General features: G+C 39.4%; 1 protein-coding gene across 1 annotated transcript; it reads right to left on the bottom strand.

Annotated features, from left to right (window-relative positions):
• Positions 1–14: 14 nt before the first annotated feature.
• LOC129282534 (splicing factor YJU2-like) lies at positions 15–14,885 on the bottom strand. Its single transcript, XM_054918424.2, has 7 exons — positions 14,785–14,885; positions 12,332–12,432; positions 11,144–11,288; positions 10,064–10,195; positions 8,012–8,193; positions 5,175–5,316; positions 15–2,040 (listed from the first exon to the last, which is right to left on the bottom strand). The coding sequence occupies exons 1-7, from the start codon at positions 14,806–14,808 to the stop codon at positions 1,522–1,524; spliced, it is 1,245 nt and encodes a 414-aa protein (XP_054774399.2). The 5' UTR covers positions 14,809–14,885; the 3' UTR covers positions 15–1,521.
• Positions 14,886–18,455: the final 3,570 nt, after the last annotated feature.

Raw genomic sequence — 18,455 nt, 5'->3', positions numbered from 1 at the left:
AAATATTTTTTTTTAACTCAACGGGGTGATATTCTGATAGCCATGGTTTAGTTAAACCTAGGTTAACTTAGACCACACTTTTATGGAGTGCCAATTGTCAACTTATTCACCAATATCAAATCATTCTTATCCTACTGCAAAAAGTTGTCCAAAAATTCATTGAGTAATAACATGGAAAAAATAGGAAAATACAAAAATATAATGAATCTTAAAGAATTAATTGATACATTATAATTGACGAAATGTTGATGGACAGAATGACATTCGACTAAATGATGTGGTGAGTGGACAAGTTGGCAGTGGACGAATTGGCAATTAGCGGGCGCGTCGTGGTCTAGTGGTTCTGACTCTCGCCTTTCAAACAGAGGGTCGTGGGTTCGAATCCTAACCATGGCGTGTTTTCCTTCAGCAAGAAATTTATCCGCAATGTGCTGCACTCGACCCAGCTGAGGTGAATTGGTACCCGGCAGGATTAATTCCTTGCATGCACTGAGCGCCGCTGATGGTAGCTCGAGCTACAGCAGGGGTAATAATAGCAGCGCTTTGTATCCTCAGGCAAAAGGCGCTTTATAAACACAGCTATTATTATTATTCATTTACCATTTATTTTCACAGGATTTGCTAATGACTGGTACTAATGTCTAGTTATATTGGCAGGTCTTGTATTTGAGACAGGGTTCCCATAGAAATTTTAAAACAGAATTCCATGACTTTTCCATGACTAAATTGCAGCTTTCCATGACTTCCTGTGACATCCCATGAGTTATGTAGAATTTGGGATGTCACAAAACTGGGAAAAATGGAAATCATGAACACCAATTATAAAAGCAGAGTATGATCACAGATTATGAGAGTTGCAAGACACGACAAACTGGAAAGCTGCCATAGCCAAGAGGTAAATGCATTTCCATGACTTCACAAATTTTCCAATTTCCCTGACCAAAATTTTTCCAGGATATTCCATGACTGTGGGAACCCTGTGAGAGGATGGTTTATCCAGTAAACAAGGATCCACATCTCTCTAATGCAATTAATACATGTATAATAGACATTGTGTTGCTTAGGCATGAGAATAAATATACACACTTATTACCTTTGAAAGTCTACATTGTAGATGCCCTCAGCTATGCCTTGGGCATATCAAGACTTTCCCAAATTGCCTTGTGCATGTAACTCCAACTAATGCCCTTGATGATGTATACTATTTGTGTTTTACATGTATAATCTGGGCCCGGTAACACAAAGGTTAGCGATTAATTGTACGCTTCATTTTTACGACTGATTGTACATTGCAGTCAATTGAATCAATCAGAGAAAAGTGTGTCTACGATCATTGCTAAGATTTGTATTACGGGCCTCTGATAAGCATTATCCAATTTGACTACAGTTTTATATCACTATTATTATTACTATCAAGATGACATATTCAAGCCCTGATTCAAATGCTCTTTTTAGTGTAAGGAGATTAATATCATGGGCCAATAAAATCTCATACCATTTTCTTACCATCCTGGAGCTCATTTATGAATCTGAAGCTGAATCACTAATATCACTGTCACTAAAATCATACCCACCAAGCAAACTTAATCCACTTGATTTCTCTTTAGCGACCTTTTGCGATTCAACCTTCTGCTTCTTGAGTCCTTCTTGTATGCTACTCGCAAATGAAGACTCGGCCTCCTCGGAATCCGTTGCCTGATCAGAGTTCTTGCTTTGCGATTCACCAGATTCAGTTCTCTTCTCAATGTCTCTAGTCCCATCAATGGAAGATCGTGCTGTGTCTGTTGGTGCAGTTCCACCTACTGATAATTGTGCTGCGTCTGTTGCAGCATCTGATTGATTCGATGCAGATCCGACGACCTCCTCTGGATTACATTCCGACGATGTTCTTGTATTTCCATGATCAGCTTTGTTGCTGCTATCGCTCTTTTTGACCTTGACCAGGCCAGCTAGAAATGACCTTGAGGATGACTTTGTAGTTGACCTTGATGAAGATTCTCCTACCTTCTGCTTCTTGGCACCTGATGGCCCACTGGTTTCCTGGTGATGGAAGGTGAAGCACAGTGATTAGTCTAATAATTCTAACAGGCATGACACTTTGAAATCACGTTTTCATGATCTCCAAAACTGAAGTTCTTAATCTATATTCAAAGATAAATGCATGTTGTGGTAACCATTTTGAAATGAGATAGTACAGAATCCAGCAAATGGCCATCCAAGTGTCCACTTGCATAAATAAAAAAAAACATATGCCAAAGATTCTGGAAGAAGTTGTGAAATTGATGAGAATTAGCAAATAAGCATGGGATTCGAGCAAACTGTTTTTTCTTTTTCAGACTGATAATAATACACTGTCCCAAATGTGCTTATCTGTGTTGGCGACCTAAATTGTGATCGCTTTTTCAGCTTAGGTTTCACGATTTCAGAAAGTTGGCGTTCATGTATGTAACTGTACCAGATCAAGATCCACGATATAGCGACAATCTTGATTTTTACAGACTTTCTCGCAAAATCAGTGTTTACTGTAACAACTTTCGATAAAGGTCAAGTCCATCGCAGAAAAATTTTGATTTGAATAAATAGAGAAAAATCAAACATGCAGAACGCTGAAAATTTCATCAAAATCGGATGCAAAGTAAGAAAGTTTTGACATTTTAAAGTTTTGCTTAGTTTTCACAACAGTGATATGCACAAATCAGTGACATGCAAATGAGACAGTCGATGTCCCTCACTATTTCTTTTATTTTTTGTTTGAATTATAAAATACTTCATTTTTTACAGATTTGACAATACGGACCAACTTGACTGAACCATATGGTATTCAACAATGCTAATTCCACATGCTCAGGGTGGAATTAATCATTGTTTCACTTGACAATGAGGAGAAAATTAGAATATTTCATATTTCATCTAATAAAATACAAAAGAAATAGTGAGTGGATGACATCATCAGTCCCCTCATTTGCATACTGACCAGGATGCGAATATAACTGCTTTTTGTAATTTAGCGAAACTTAGAAACATCATAACTTTCTTATTTTACATCCAATTTTGATAAGATTTTCAGTGTTATGCTCGTTAGACTTTTCTCTTTTTATTCAAATCAACTTTTTGTTGGGGTTTACTTGTCCTTTAAACATTTCATTGAGAACCTTAATCACTGAAACTGAACCACGTAAGTAGGATTTGCATGTCATCATTCCCCAGATATCTCTTACCAATGTAGACTGCCATATCATTGATGATTGCTACAGAGGAGGCTTTTCACAAAACTTGTTGTAACAACAAATGTGCAATTACAAATAAAAAGCTACTGAAAACCTTCAATCTGATTGGCAGATAGTAAATTTGTCATAGAAATTGTGCATTTGTTATCATATCAAGTCTGTACGAAACAAGACCCATATCACATTCAATTTGCCCATTGTGATGGAAAAGCGTGAATAAGTGACCTGCGTTTGCGGGAGACATCAGAGGAATTGGAGTAAATGGACAAAAAAAAATGAAGTAAACATGCTAATCCTACTTCCAAGATCGATTTTATAGAGGAAGATTTGAATATGAATACTGTCAAATAATGATATCAAATGTCTTACTCACAAATAGAATTTAACAAAATGTAATGTGCTATTGTTCAACGCCTACTTAGCTTGTTGTACGCGAGCAAATGGGAGGCTGAATGTCAAACATTCGTACAGTTGCACACGTACCGTCCATAATGTACCGTTGCACGGTCAGAAACAAGGTGATGTCACTATACAATTTAAGATTCACTGAGGTACACTTTATGCAGGTGCAATAAGCATAGGGCTTACTGGCTAATGCGTGAGGCTGCAGATCAGATGCACGTTTGCAGGATTTTTGTTTTCTCTTTCAATAATTCTTTCTTATTTTCATACATTAAATAGGAAAATAATAAATGGTGTTCGTAGTTTCACTAACTTCAAAGGCATTGTACAACACAAATAGCGAATATTCCTATTCATGAAATGGTGCGACGTCTCGCATTCTGTGAAAGAAAGAGACGCTCTAATAAAGCATCTTTCTTTCACCTCATGCAAAGTCTTGCACCATCGCACTCATGCCTATTCGCTATTTGTATACTGTCACTTGTTTAATCGGTACACTGGAATGGGGAAAGTGTTACTGGAACACATGATCGCTACTTCAATTTTATACCGGTAGGTTTTAATTTGAATATTGTGAGAGGGCTAAATTAACAATATCAAATGTTTTACTCTCAATACAATTTATCAAAATGTAATGTGCTGCTATTGTTTAATTGCAGAGCTTCATTTTTGAGGAGCGCGATCGCGCCGGCGCTCCTCCCGTTCCTAAAAAAAAATAAGGAGAGCAAAAAATCGTGCTCCTAAAAAAAAATGAAGAATATTCACCTCTTTCCCGACTCTGATTTGAACTTACACTCGGTAAATATTGTAGTCCCACATGTAGACTTCCATGGTCTTGCCATGAAAATCTACATATGGGACTAAATTCAAATCAGAGAGGTGATTATTCTTCATTTTTTGTGATAGTTTTCAACTAAATCAAAATAATTTCAAGGAATTATGGAAAATAGATGGCCATTTCATGGATTTAAAGTTGTAAAATGTGAAATTTTAGCAATTTTTGTTATTTTTTTTTTTTTTTTTTTTGAGCAGGAGCGCGATATTTTGTAAACGTATTGACCCAGGCCTACTTTCACCACAGATTAATTAATAGCTACACAGCTATTGCATATACGATGTTAAGAAAAATCTACAATTTATCATACATGTATTGTATGGAATTGATTTGAGCTCCTCAAGCATGTCAAGGAGAGCGATTCTGAGGAGCTCAATTGAGCTCCTCAAAAAAATAAGGAGGGCGATTTATTGAGCTCCACGAAATTATAAACGTGAAGGACTGTAATTGGAACGCTGGAATGGAAAACGCTGGAATGGAAAAAACGTCATCAGAACCAGGGGAGCGTTTCATCAATATGTTTGTCCGACAAGCTGTCAGATCTGACAATTTTCCTTTCTTTGATTGGCCAAGAAGCACTGTTACTATGGCAACTGTCTAATAAAATGGGATTTTTCGGATTATAACGTCCGACAAGTCCTTTCATGAAATGCTCCCCTGGTCGTATTGGACAGATCCAGTGTTCCGTCCGACTCAAATAAAAAGCTTACATCTGTAAGAATATCTGTAGGTCGTTTATACGATGAAGAGGATGATGGAACTTTGAAAACACTGGGTGATTCATCGTCTTCGCTGTCGTCATCGTTGAGTCTCTTTATTACTATACCGTCACCTCCTTTGCCAAATAATCTCCTACAGGTTAAATGTGAGAAAGAAAGAAATAAAATGATTTGATTGATTTGATTTGGAAAGAGAAAATTTGATATTTGTTTATTCACCTATTTATTTATTTATTATTAATTCATTTATTTCATTTCCAGGCAAGATAATAACAGACAATAGATTTAATATAAACAGTACAAGAGAAATATAAAATTGAGCAACAGCCAATGCCTTGGGATCACCTTAAAGAATTTCAAAATTCTGTCGAGAGGTTCTCTAAATTGACTGGTGCCTACATAGAATATCATGAAATAGAAATATATGTAAACATGTAATTATAGTCAAACTTCTGAATAAATTATAATCTTCATTGTAGCATATAGAGAAACAAATAAAAACTTTGTTAACGTATCATGACAAATAAATAATACAAATTATATCAAACCAGCATTAATTGGTTTATCAAATAGAAAAACGGTGGTAGGTCAGTTGGTTTGAATTTTAAGAGTTTGAAAGGAATTGAAATACATGACATTGATCATGTTCATGTGCGAGTATAACCAAGGAGGTTCAACATGAGATGGAGTAACAGCATATAAAATCTCTTTGAACAAGGTTAAAAGCCGCCAGCAGAAAGTATGTCAGGCATGCACTTTGCTCAACATCTCTTGCAATTGTGTAGACTAATGATTCCCGCATGACTCGCAGCTATAGGTCATACATACAGGGAAATATACTTTTGCGATGATAATTACTTTTTCGTGGCATCTTCATGATCTTGGTCTGGTTATATGAGTAGTACATAATTTGGGGCATGCGAAAATAAACTACATGTATGCAATATGTCCTGACATATGACTCAAATTTGCTCTACTGGGCATGTGCGGGCACTCATCTGGCATATACAGTAATGAACAACAATATTCCAACGACCACATATGAAATTTTTATTCGCCGCAAACGATCGGAAAAGTGTTAAAATCTGGTTTCAGTAAAGGTCGAATTCTTTCTTTTTTCACCAATTAAAGGTTAATTAATATAGTCTGGACAAATATCTTGTCGTAATAGTGCTTGGTTATTGATGTTTTGTCATGCATTCAAATTTCAGTTTGTTTATTAATATGAAAGATGGAAAATTTATACAAATGGATATTCGTAAAATTTCACCCCTAGGATTTCTTCACTGAAACTAGCGGCTTTGAAGGCGGACATCAAAAGGTCCTTATTGCCGTTCTTTCTTTTGTGCTTCTTTAGAAATGAACATCTGCTTTAATAAATTTGTCGGAACTCCAGTCATAGAATCTTCTTGGTATGACACACTAGGCTTGAGCATCAGAGCCGAGTAATCGAGTCTACCCGATTCTTGTCATCAGAGTCGAGGAGTAGACCCCTATTGTTTCAGAGCCGATCACTTGAGCCTGAGGGATTCACTGCAAAAGAGAACCGATTCTCTTTTATGACACCACCTAAAAGCCCTTTTGATACTTGTTCAAGACTCAGTTTAAAATTCTAGGCTCAAATAATTGACAGGAAATCTTATACACTAGTCAGTTTATTGTGAAGTTGGACCCTCCAGACCTGCTAGTGTCATGTAGGGACTCTCTAAGCAGACTACTCCAAAGTCCAAGCAGATATTGGGTCAGGCTTCTCTTATCTTTTGACTGCATAATTGCCCCGTTAAGGATACACACTTTCAATGTTTCAATTTAACAAAAATGAAACCCAACATTAATTTGGGAACAGAGAGGGGTTAGAAAGAGAGAACCAAAAGAGAGAGAGAGGAGGCTACCAGAGAGAGGGAAAGAGAGAGATGCTAGCGTGCACATTCGGTCCATTCACTATATGGACATGAAAAAAGCGCGGTGTGTAATCTGGTAATCCACTCAAGTGCTAAGTAACACTGAGGTCGACGCCTCTCGGAACCGAAGTCGGTTCTGGGAAAGCTAGGAATCGCCCAAGCCTATAACACACACACAATAACACCCCAATCCCCCCCCCCCCAAAAAAAAAAAGAACACCAAGAACTTATATGTAACAAATAATTCGAAAATCAGGTAATCAAGATTTATAGCCAAGTATAATCAATGAAAAGGCCTCTCAGATACCAATGTATTCATGAATCTTCATTCATCTGTTGGACAGTTTCTTTGAGATATTCAGTGAGAGCTTGAAAGAACAGGGAGAACGGAGAAGACTGTTTGCAGTTTGAAGTTGAGTTAAAGCATGAGATGTGCACACTGTGCAAGATCTGATGAATCTCTCCGCTTTAAAAAAAAAAGTTCTTGAAGAAATATCCTGTGTTTAGTTGACTTCCCCAGGCAAAAGGAAAATCAAATGAAAAGGATATTTTGATTGTTTATGCCCTAAAACCTTTAACCCCCCACCCCTCTTGTTCATCCTCTAGACCCACATTAATAGATTACTAGAAATAAATTTCCATCACAAAAAATTCCCTGGTGACGACCTTTATCAATTACCTGTTCCTTTTCTGATAAATTCTCAAAATTTTGAATTCTGAACCCAATAAAATAACTGTATGTCTATTGCATTGTCATATCAAGCATCATTTTGTGACCTATCAGTGTTATTTTATTTAGCTTTTTCATGGATAAATTTTAGCGCTACCTTCATACAGTTTTATGTTACATTGCATCCTTTTACTATGAGGTCAATAACGACAAAATGAAAAGATGTAAAATTTTGAGCTGGAAACAATAAAATTTACCTGATTTCCTCTTCATCATCCTCTTCCTGTTGTTTCAGCCGAAGGGCCTCCTGCTCAGCTCCTTGTTTTAGAATCTCCTCATAATTGATAGCAGACTGTCTCATATTGAGCTCCCTCAGCTCTTCCAGGTTCTCCATCACCTCCATCTCATTTTTGGAATCCTTGGTCCGGTTCTCCAGCAACTACAGGAGCAGGAAAGTAACCCGTTCTTACTGAACATTTTATTCCTACATGTAATGCACATTCGATGACAGACTGATAACTACATTACAAACTTCTTATTGTGATCATGATGTACAGCGGTGTAAAAATTACTTTTCAATTTTAGGGAGCAATTTTGAAAAAATTTGAGAGCCACTTTTCATTTTACCAGAGCCATTTTCAGTTTTTGAGAGCCTTTTTTTTTTCATGATTTAACGCATGGTTTTGCATCGCAGTTTGTCCTGCTTGTTTACAAATTCATTCAATATTTAACATTGCCCATTTATTTTTTCTTCATTGTTAATAATTGTTAAATGATTATTTTGTTTTATTGTTGTTCATTTAATGTTTATAGTTTGTCTCTCATGTATTAATCAACTGGACGTTCTTTTACATCTTTTTCAATCAAATTGAATAGGATGAAGGTTATCAAATTTGAACAAAATTTGTACTCAGAGAGAAAGTACAGGTACTGATGATGGCATAATAACAAAAAAATCTTTTTCTTTAAATTGTTGTACATACTGGGGAATTTTTTATGCAAATAAAGACAAAATTGAAATTGAAATAAAGGTGGGAAGTTTTGATCTTATCCTCCTTCCTCTTCCCTCTCCTTTTTTTTTTCTTGCCTTCCTTGCCTTCTTCCTTCTCCTCACTGCCCCTTCCCTCTCTCCTCCTCTCCCATCCCTCTCACTGTCCTCCTCCTCCCCCCTCACTTTTTCTACTCCCTCTTCCTTCACATCAGGAATATACTGCTGCCAAAACAGTGAGCTGAAACATGATTGGATCTAGCTTTCTTTCTGAGGAGGTTTGACCAAGAAATTTGACCCCAAAAAATATATAAAAATGCTTCACTACAAAATGAAGGTCACTTTGTGAAACTGGAAAATCTTCCTTCATTCAGCATCAGAACAGATTCTGGATAATTATGATCCTCCACTTCTTCCTATCCTTCTCCTCTTCCTCTCTCCTCCACCTATCCCCCTTCCCCCATCTTCCTTACCCTCCTCCTTTCTACTCCTCTTCCTCCTACTCTCTCCTCATTCTCTTTCCCTAATCTCCTCCTCCTTTCCCCTCCTTTTCTTCCTACTCTGTCCCCCTCCTCCTTCTCTTTCCCTAATGTCCTCCTTCCCCCTCCTCTTCCTCCTACTCTCTTCCCCTCCTCCTCCTTCCCCCTCCTCTTCCTCCTACTCTTCCTCCTACTCTCTTCCCCTCCTCCTCCCGCCTCCTCCTACTCTCTTCCCCTCCTCCTCCTCCTACTCTCTTCCCCTCCTCCTCCCGCCTCCTACTCTCTTCCCCTCCTCCTCCTCCTCTTCCTCCTACTCTCTTCCCCTCCTCCTCCTTCCCCCTCCTCTCTTCCTCCTACTCTCTTCCCCTCCTCCTCCCGCCTCCTCTTCCTCCTACTCTCTTCCCCTCCTCCTACTCTCTTCCCCTCCTCCTCCTTCCCCTCCTCTTCCTCCTACTCTCTTCCCCTCCTCCTCCTTCCCCCTCCTCTTCCTCCTACTCTCTTCCCCTCCTCCTTCCCCCTCCTCTTCCTCCCGCCTCCTCTACCTCCTACTCTCTTCCCCTCCTCCTCGTCCTCCTACTCTCTTCCCCTCCTCCTCCTTCCCCCTCCTCTTCCTCCTACTCTCTTCCCCTCCTCCTCCCGCCTCCTCTTCCTCCTACTCTCTTCCCCTCCTCCTACTCTCTTCCCCTCCTCCTCCTTCCCTCTCCTCTTTCTTCTACTCTCTTCCCATCCTCCTCCTTCCGCCTCCTCTTCCTCCTAATCTGTCCTCTCCTCCTCTTTCCCTAATGTCTTCCTCCTTCCCCCTCCTCCTTCTCATTACTCCTCCCCTCCTTTCCCTCACCTACCTTCATAGGATTCTGTGCATCTTCCTCTGCCTGTCTTTTCTCTTCCTCTTCAGCTGCTTGGTAGAGCTTGGCTGCTTCAAATAACCTCGTAGCTCCTTGTTCCAGGGTATAGTCTGTGTTTTCAGGATCAGTCTAAAAAATAGAAACAAATCATTCTTATTTGGGCCATTTTTCGAGATTGCTCAAAGAGGATGGGAGGCCTTAAATCTCAAAAGCTTTAGGGCAAGACCACTTGGTCAGAGGTCACATTTCTATATCACAGCATAAATAGGAAGAATAAAAACGGGCACACCAATATCCAAGGCCAATAAGAGGGGCATCAAGGTCAGTCAACAAGGCATCCACGGCCTTGGCCTTTCATAGTCTAGGATTAAGCCCTTGAAAGCTACGTGTCTTTCGGTACCTGCCTCAATACTGAATAGTGTTTATAATCATTCACTTGTTTGCAAGATTTCTTTTTTCATGTACACAGATCAGGACCCTGTTGCACAGCAATGTTTATTGCGATAATTTTGCCTTCAAATGGTAACTACCATGGTAACACTGCACAGTAGCCAATCAAAACCAAGGATTCTGTGCTAGTTACCGCTGGATGGTGAAGTCACCATAAAAGCAACTTTCATGCAATACGCCCAGATTTCTACTCTTCCTCTTGGGAATCAAAATGCTTGAGAATAAATCAGCACTCAAGATCATCATGTCACCAGTTCGCATTAAAATTGTGTCATTTTAAAAGGGTTTATATGACATCCGCTACCTCATCTCTGGGACCCATTTCATAGTGTTACAATTACATGTATTGTTACTCCCATGGAAACACTGCGTTTGATTGGCTACTGAGCCCTGTTACCATGGGGTAGTTGCCTACAGGCTCCTGGTGGGTGTTTACTAAAGCTGCTTGTAAATTAAGAGCGACTTTAAGAACGACTGGTGAACCTCTCTTACATGCTAAATATTCACCAATGAACATTTAATGGTGAATATCATTTACCACAAGAAAGGATCACCAGTCGTTCTTAAAGTCACTCTTAACTTACGAACAGCTGTTTGAAAAAGGCCCCCTGGACCTCATCATCTTACCTTAAAGACCACTTCGGAGATACACCTCGGACACCTGATATAGAAGCGATAGATGCGCAGACCCAAGTAGTTCTCATTGTGAACGTTCTCTGTCTTGGCATTGAACTTCTTTCCCTTGTAGATGTACTCGTTACACACTTTGCATCTAAGAAATACAGCAAGAGAAATTATTTTCTTTTTAATAGTTTCTTGCCAAAATAATAATAATATTAAGGGTTCTTGTGTGACCAGGGTGGGAAATCATTTTTATTCTTAGGAGCTATCTTTTTTTTCGCACATTGGGGCGATTGCAGAATTTGGGGGGCTATTTCTTTTATTTTAAAAGGGCTACTCTTTAGGGGCAAGAAGCTGTTCCAGTACAGTGTAAACGCAAATATAATTATTCTGTCATAGTTAGAATATTGATTTTCTAAATAATCTTGAATATACTTTGTGACAGATTTTGGGATGACTCTGGATAAAATGGTTGCCCCAAAGCAGACATTTTGAGGGGATTTTAGGGGCGATTTCGGCTGTCATGTGTGACCCTACCCTGTACTAGTTATCATAGGAACGATTTCATTTAAATTGACCCCTGTCAAACTTTGTCTGAAAAGACTACCATAGGGCCATGTGCTGACAAGTCTCATAATAGATCCACAGTGAGCAAAGTTGTCCAAAATGGACAAAATTCAAACTCTGTAGCCGTTTCATGTATGTACAAAAATTTATGGAGATATCTAAATGGACAAAATTTGCTGTCTTCAAGCATTTTTCAAAAGGGAGTGGAATCAGCAAGGTGCTTACCGATCTGCTTAAGCTTTTTTTTTTACAGATAAACAAGATACATTTTGGAAATTTGGGGCAGTCAAATGGTATCCAATACCATGATGTTCTTAGACGAAATAAATTGACAACAAAATGACAATCAATATACAAGTACATGTACTGTATGTATAATATTGTAATGAATCTTAATTTATATTTGCAATTAATGACTTCATGTTATTAGTTACAATCTTAATCAAATTGGGATATTTCTATGCCACAATATTTCTCCCTCAATTATCATCCAATAAACATTATTATGTATTTCATTTTTAATGAATTGATGTCAATTCAAATGTAAAAATGTACCACAAATCAGCTTAGCCACCAAGATGTATGTTTTTTATTAAAAATAACCAATCTATCTATCTATCTACTTACTGCATGTTAAATGGAGCCATGATTCGGACCGTGTACTGCCTCTCCTTGGCGAGTTTGAGTTTAGGGATCTTTGACGGGTCAAACTCAGGTGGGTAGTATTTCTATAATAATAGAGAGGGGGAAAAATACAATAATGATTCAAACAAACACATTTTTGTGACCATTTGTCCCTGAAACTGGGCCAAGCCTCTGCATGTTTTTGTCAATACGGTGGAGATTCCACATTCTAATGACAATATTTGGCTCTTCAGATGAGATTTTTTAGTTGAAATCGGGACATTCCTGTGTCGGCTGATGATGCCAGTGTGTTTATAAAACAATGTGTTTGGACTGTGTTGCACCGATCGAATGTGCAGGCTTGCGAGAAAAAGGTTGACTTTCAAATTTCGGCACATGGTCAAATCTAGGGTGCTTACAAGTGTACATGTCGCTGTTGCTAGCAGAGTTTTATCTCAATATCTAAAAGAAAATCTTGAAAGGTTTCATGGCAAAGCAGATGGTTCAATATCGTTCAAGAGCTGCCGGATTGAATTTGCAGGGCACCAAATAACCCGGGGAGCTCCGGCCCGCTTCGCGCAGAGATAGGGGAATTCCCCTTTTTCACGCTCTGCACACGCGCACTGGCCTCGGTATCAGAATACCCTATCTCTACGTCATGAATATTCATTTCCTAGCCTCAGTATCGGTTGGCCATTTTGTTTGCAATTTTGAAAGCGAGAGAACGAACGCGGCATCAATTTCCCTTTTTTTGAGGGTCCAGTATCTGCCTCGATGTCAGGATTCTGCCTCAAGATTGACCTTCATCCATACAATTGAGGTGGGTGCAGTGACCTTACGTTAGTAAATGATTTTTACTCTCTAGAAGCCGCCTGGCTATGCGAAACTGCATTAGCGCCGCGCCGAGTTTCCCGGCAACTCATTCATTACCAGAGTTGAGCTAGCTGTAACCCAGGGCCAGGGGCTTACCGTGTATTTGACCATAGTCACCGGACTAGGGTGATTTATGGTCTAAATATTTCTCCAAATGAATTGTGAAAACAGGAAGTATACAATTACCACGATTATATGGATGAAGGTCTAACGAGTGGTAGTTTCCTGACATCTGGGCACAGACTGGAACCTCAAAAAAACGAAAAGTTCTCTTCTTCTACCCAGTCTCGATCGGCCATTTTGTTACGATTTTTAACAAAAATGGCCGATCGAGACAGGGGTAGAACTAAGTTAGAAGGAGATAACTTTTCGTTTTTTTGAGGTTCCAGTCTGTGCCCAGATGTCAGGTCTCAGGAAACTGCCAGTAGGATGGGGGATCGGGTGTCCGGACACTTTATATTTTTGAAGCCTTCTTTTTTGTCTTTGGATTACCCTAAACATATGAATTCAATAGTTGTAACCATCTTCGATTTTGTTCTCTATAATATTTCCTACATTTTGTACTAAAAATTGATGAAACTTCGCCTGTAAATTTCTTCAAATGACTTCCTAAAATTGATCGTCCGGACACACAACCTGTCCGGACACACAACAACTGGGTATACCACTCGTTAGACCTTCATCCATATAATCGTGGTAATTGTATATGGTAGGGGGTCCTAAAGCTGCGCGGGTCCTAAAGCTACGCACCACTCATCGCGCATGTAGTTTTTATGGCAAATGCGCACTCTGTGTGTGGAACTGTGACTGCAGAGTGACAAACGATTCCTATTCAATTTTTTCTACAGAGGCTGCAGTAAATCTCTACATGCAGAGAAAACCAATAACTGTTTCGGAATTTTGGAGTTATATTCGCTTAAATTTCATTTTATCCTATGATAATATGAATATATTTTAGAAATTGAGGCACAGAAAATACTATTTTTTTGCATGATAAATCGAGTGCGTAGCTTTAGGACCCCTTCTACATCGGGTGGCGAAATCAAGAGGTGTTTGGAAAACACGGCGGGATTTTCGTATTAGTGAGTTTTGCGATATTTTCTTCTTGGTTAATGATCTTTAGTCTAGAATGTTTGGAGTTGTTTGCCACAAATTAGTGAAAAATATTTGTTGAAATATTAAAATTGGGATAGTTTTTATTGTTTGAAAACAAAGTGCGTAGCTTTAGGTCCCCCATCATACTTTCTGTTTTCACAATTCGGAAGCCCACAATTCATTTGGAGAAATATTTAGACCATAAATCACCCTAGTCCGGTGACTATGTCTATGGTCAAATACACGGTAAGCCCCTGGGCTACCGCCCGCTGCGCGGGCGGGAGCTCCCTGGGTTAAGCTAGCTGCGCACCGCTCCCGGGCCGACGCAGCCCCCGGAACACCGTGGACATTCAGTCACTCGGCTCACACAGCGCACTCACGACAAAAAGACAAGATCTCCTTCCAACATTCAAGATTTCTAATCATTATAAATTGAACTAAAATTGACTCTAATATATTCGATACTCTATAATGCAAAAATTACTTACGTTTAATACTTTTCTCTCAGACATTATGAGGCTTTTGTCTTTGGCTTTCCTTCAAGTTCATGCAGTGTATGTAGTCTTCTAGGCACGGAGCGCGCGGCATTGATCGCCAGCTCGCGCGCGCGCCTCTCGAGAAAATCGTTGCGCCATCGTCTGATATCATGGGGCAGAGCTACAGGGGGGGGGGGAGGGGGGGAGGTCATGACCATCCCACTGATTTTTTATTTAGGTAGTGAAAGAGAACATAAGTGAAGAAGAGGTTTTAAAGAAGTAAGCTAAAAAGTACCGGGTATTTAAAAACAAATTGGTCTTGTAACTTAAACCCGGCCGGTACATGAAATGACGGGAAAAAAGACAAAGTTCAAAATCCCCTGTTTGGGAGCATTGGTTTTCATAGCCATTGCAATTTTTTTTTGTCGTATGTATCCTATCATTATAAATTTTAGCCCCAAACTGCTGAAGTGAAGTGAAGAAAAAGTAATCGGGGCCAGAACAGGGGCGGATCCAGCTTTTTATAAAGGGGGGGGTTGGGGTGGTATGCGAGGGAGCGTAGCGACCGAGTCCAAGCGAGCGGAGCGAGCGAGGGGGGAGGGTGTGGGAGGGGGGTGTCCCCCCTCCCACAGTAGGGAAAAATTTTGAAAATCTGTGTGTGAAAATGGCGTTTTCTAAAATTACAAGTTTAAAAAAAAAGATAAGATTTAAAAAAATGGTCCCCGGATTTTTTTGGGGGGGGGTTGCAACCCCCCCAACCCCCCCTCTAGATCCGCTTCTGCAGAAATGGGGTTAGGCCCTATTTTAAAAAAGCTGCAAGTGAACGGAGTGAGCGAGTAAAAAATTATGACCCTTTTGATACAAAAATGTAATTTTTAAATAGAGTTATCCCTAATTAAGAAGATAGTATCATAATTTTTATTTCATATTTTGTTTCAATGCCTTCCTTTATTTTTCTTGTAGCACGTTTTTTTTTTTTGGCGCACAACCCCCATTTGTACACCCTGACTTGAAAGATATTCACATCAAAATAGGCTTAATTATGAAAAAAAACTTGCCTTTTTTACTCAATAGTTTCTTAAAACATATACCCGGTATAGGCCTCTTTTTCTGATTTTTGCATTTTTGACATGGGCCCGTATTCTGAAGTCGGGTTTAACTTAAACTCAGGTTTAAAGTTGTGGTTTAAGTATGGCGAGCCAATTGTTACATAAATCACTAACAGTAGAGATATCATACTTCAGCTCATTTGGCTCTGAATTAATTCATAATTGTCTAGGAAGTATAAAAAGATTATTGGCTTCACCATCGATGAATCAGGAAAGAGCACAGTAAACATAAGAAACAGACAACTTAATAACAATTTTGATACTTATGGCTTCCCATACTTAAACCACAACTTTAAACCTGAGTCTAAGTTAAACCTGCTATCAGAATACGGGCCATTGTATTTACAAATAAACAAATCAATAAATCAAATGAAAAAAAAAATCACGCAAATTTTGCAACTCAACGGTCAACGAGGCTGACCAGCCTGCAAAAAACTTTTTAGAATGATTATTAACAAACGAATAGCATACTTTACAAGTAGCAGTGTTCATTTATGAGCCCTTTATTGTTTATTTTTAAGTTTTTTGTTAAATAAAAAAAAATCACGGCCAAACAGGGTCGGCGGAGCGAAGTTGAAAGTGGGGGGGGGGGCACAGGGGAAAAGTACACATTTTCTTTCGAAAAGGGTACTATGTACATGTATAAAAACAAAGAAAAAAAAAACAGATTTATAGGCCGTTTTATCTAGAATGGCGTAACAAGCCAGACATTTTGAGGGGGCTAGATTTGTCGCATCATGTAAAAGAAACTGCTAGCGAGCGAAGCAAGCGAGCAAAAATTTTGACGTTTTTATAACGAAAATCCAATTTTGTGATAGATTTTGACATAATTTATTTAGAAAATGATATCATATTTCACGCTTCTCTCTTTCCTTTTCTCTTTTTCTTGGTCTTTTTTTTTTTTGGGGGGGGGGAGTCCCCAGCCCCCACCCATCTGTACGACACTGAAAGGGGCACAGAACACATTCATATATGGCACTTTTCTTAGGTAAATGGGGGCACTGATTCGAGAAAGGGCACTAACAAGAAGGCAAGGAGGCATTATATGCTCACACATAAAACGTGTCTTTCTCAGGTGAAGGAGCACAGAATTAGTTCGTAAGGGGAGGGGGTAAAAAAAAAAGGTCCTCATATGAGAAATGGCACTTGCTAAAACATAGAACATAAAATGGGTCATTATCATGTCTAAGTGACACAGAACACGTTCGAGAGGTGGCATTTTGGGGGTAAAAATTGGCACTTATACGAGAAAGGGCATGTGGTAACCCCTAACACGGGTCTTTCTCGGGTGAAAGGGGCACATGCAGTACACGTTTGCGTGGGGGCATTTTTCCTGTATAAAGAGGGCACTTTTCTTCCGTAAAAAAGAACACTATTTCAGTGCTTCAAAAAGTGGGGGGGGGGGGGCACTGTGCCCCCGGCCCCCCAGGATCGCAGCCCCTGCGGCAAAATCTTCCCCATGAAAACTTTACAATATTGTTGTTGCAGGGGCGGCGATCCTGGGGGCCGGGGGCACAGTGTCCCACCCCCAATTTTTAAAGCACTGAAAAAGTGCCCTTTTTAACGCAAGAAAAAAGCCCCCTCATAAACGTGTACTGTGCCCTTTTCACCTGAGAAGGACCCGTTTTTTGTCTGAGCAAGTGCCCTTTTGCCATCTTATAGGTGCCCTTTTTCGTATCAGTGCCCATTTTTCTACCCTAGAAAAGTGCACCTCACGAACATGTCCTGTGCCCCTTTCACCTGAGAAGGATGCGCTTTATGCCGTTAGCATGTGCTCTTTTGCCATCTTATAGGTGCCCTTTCTCGTATCAGTGCCTCTTTTTACCTATTAGAAAAGTGCCCCCACGAACGTTTTCTGTGCCCTTTGACCTGAGAAGGACCTGTTTTATGTGTTAACGAGTGCCCCTTTGCCTTCTCATAGGTGCCTGTTCTCAATATAAAGTTGTACTGAAAACCCGCTCTTTTCGTGCCCGATGAGCGCTCGGTTCTTTATTTAGCGCCGTTCTGCTTCCTTCTGCAAGTGCATAATGAATGAAAAAAATGAAAATAATCCCACGTGCCTTAAGTTTCATGAGTCATGTGAATGGGGTAGAGAAGTCATTTTCATTGTTTTAAGAACAAGGCTGTATGCAGCGATGGATTTTTTATTGTAGATTTTCACAAAATTCACCAAGAAAATGCTAAAAATCCAACAATTTTACATAACAAAATGCAAAAGCGCCTCAAAGATAAGCTCAGTCGCTTTGCTCCCTTGTTTTTTCATTTTTTCCCAACAAGTTTACACGTGCTACCCCCCTCCCAGCAAAATTTTCCTGCATACGGCCATGTTTAAGATAGTACCCTTTTTCGAAACAAAAGGAACATTTTCCCCTGTCTCCCCCCCCCCCCCCCACTTTCAACTTCTCTCCACCGCCCCTGTGTTGTTGCTTTGGACAAAATTTTCATTAAAGTTCATGTCCACCCCAGAATGGAAAAATCAAAAGAAAATTAAGAGAAAATCAAGAGAAAAATCAAACAAGCATGAAATTTCATCAAAATCGTATGTGAATTAAGAAAGTTATGACATCTAAAAAT

Source organism: Lytechinus pictus, unplaced genomic scaffold (assembly GCF_037042905.1).
Source record: "Lytechinus pictus isolate F3 Inbred unplaced genomic scaffold, Lp3.0 scaffold_20, whole genome shotgun sequence".
In the NCBI taxonomy this organism is placed as follows: domain Eukaryota; kingdom Metazoa; phylum Echinodermata; class Echinoidea; order Temnopleuroida; family Toxopneustidae; genus Lytechinus; species Lytechinus pictus.
This window is presented reverse-complemented; position numbering and strand designations above follow the sequence as displayed.

Bases quoted from the DNA above. Each gene is read 5' to 3' on its own strand.
- LOC129282534 (XM_054918424.2), bottom strand. From the start codon at position 14,808: ATGTCTGAGAGAAAAGTATTAAAC. The intron at 12,433-14,784 runs GTAAGTAATTTT...CTATTATTATAG, and splicing joins CTGAGAGAAAAGTATTAAAC to AAATACTACCCACCTGAGTT. The intron at 11,289-12,331 runs GTAAGTAGATAG...TGTATTTCTTAG, and splicing joins ATGGCTCCATTTAACATGCA to ATGCAAAGTGTGTAACGAGT.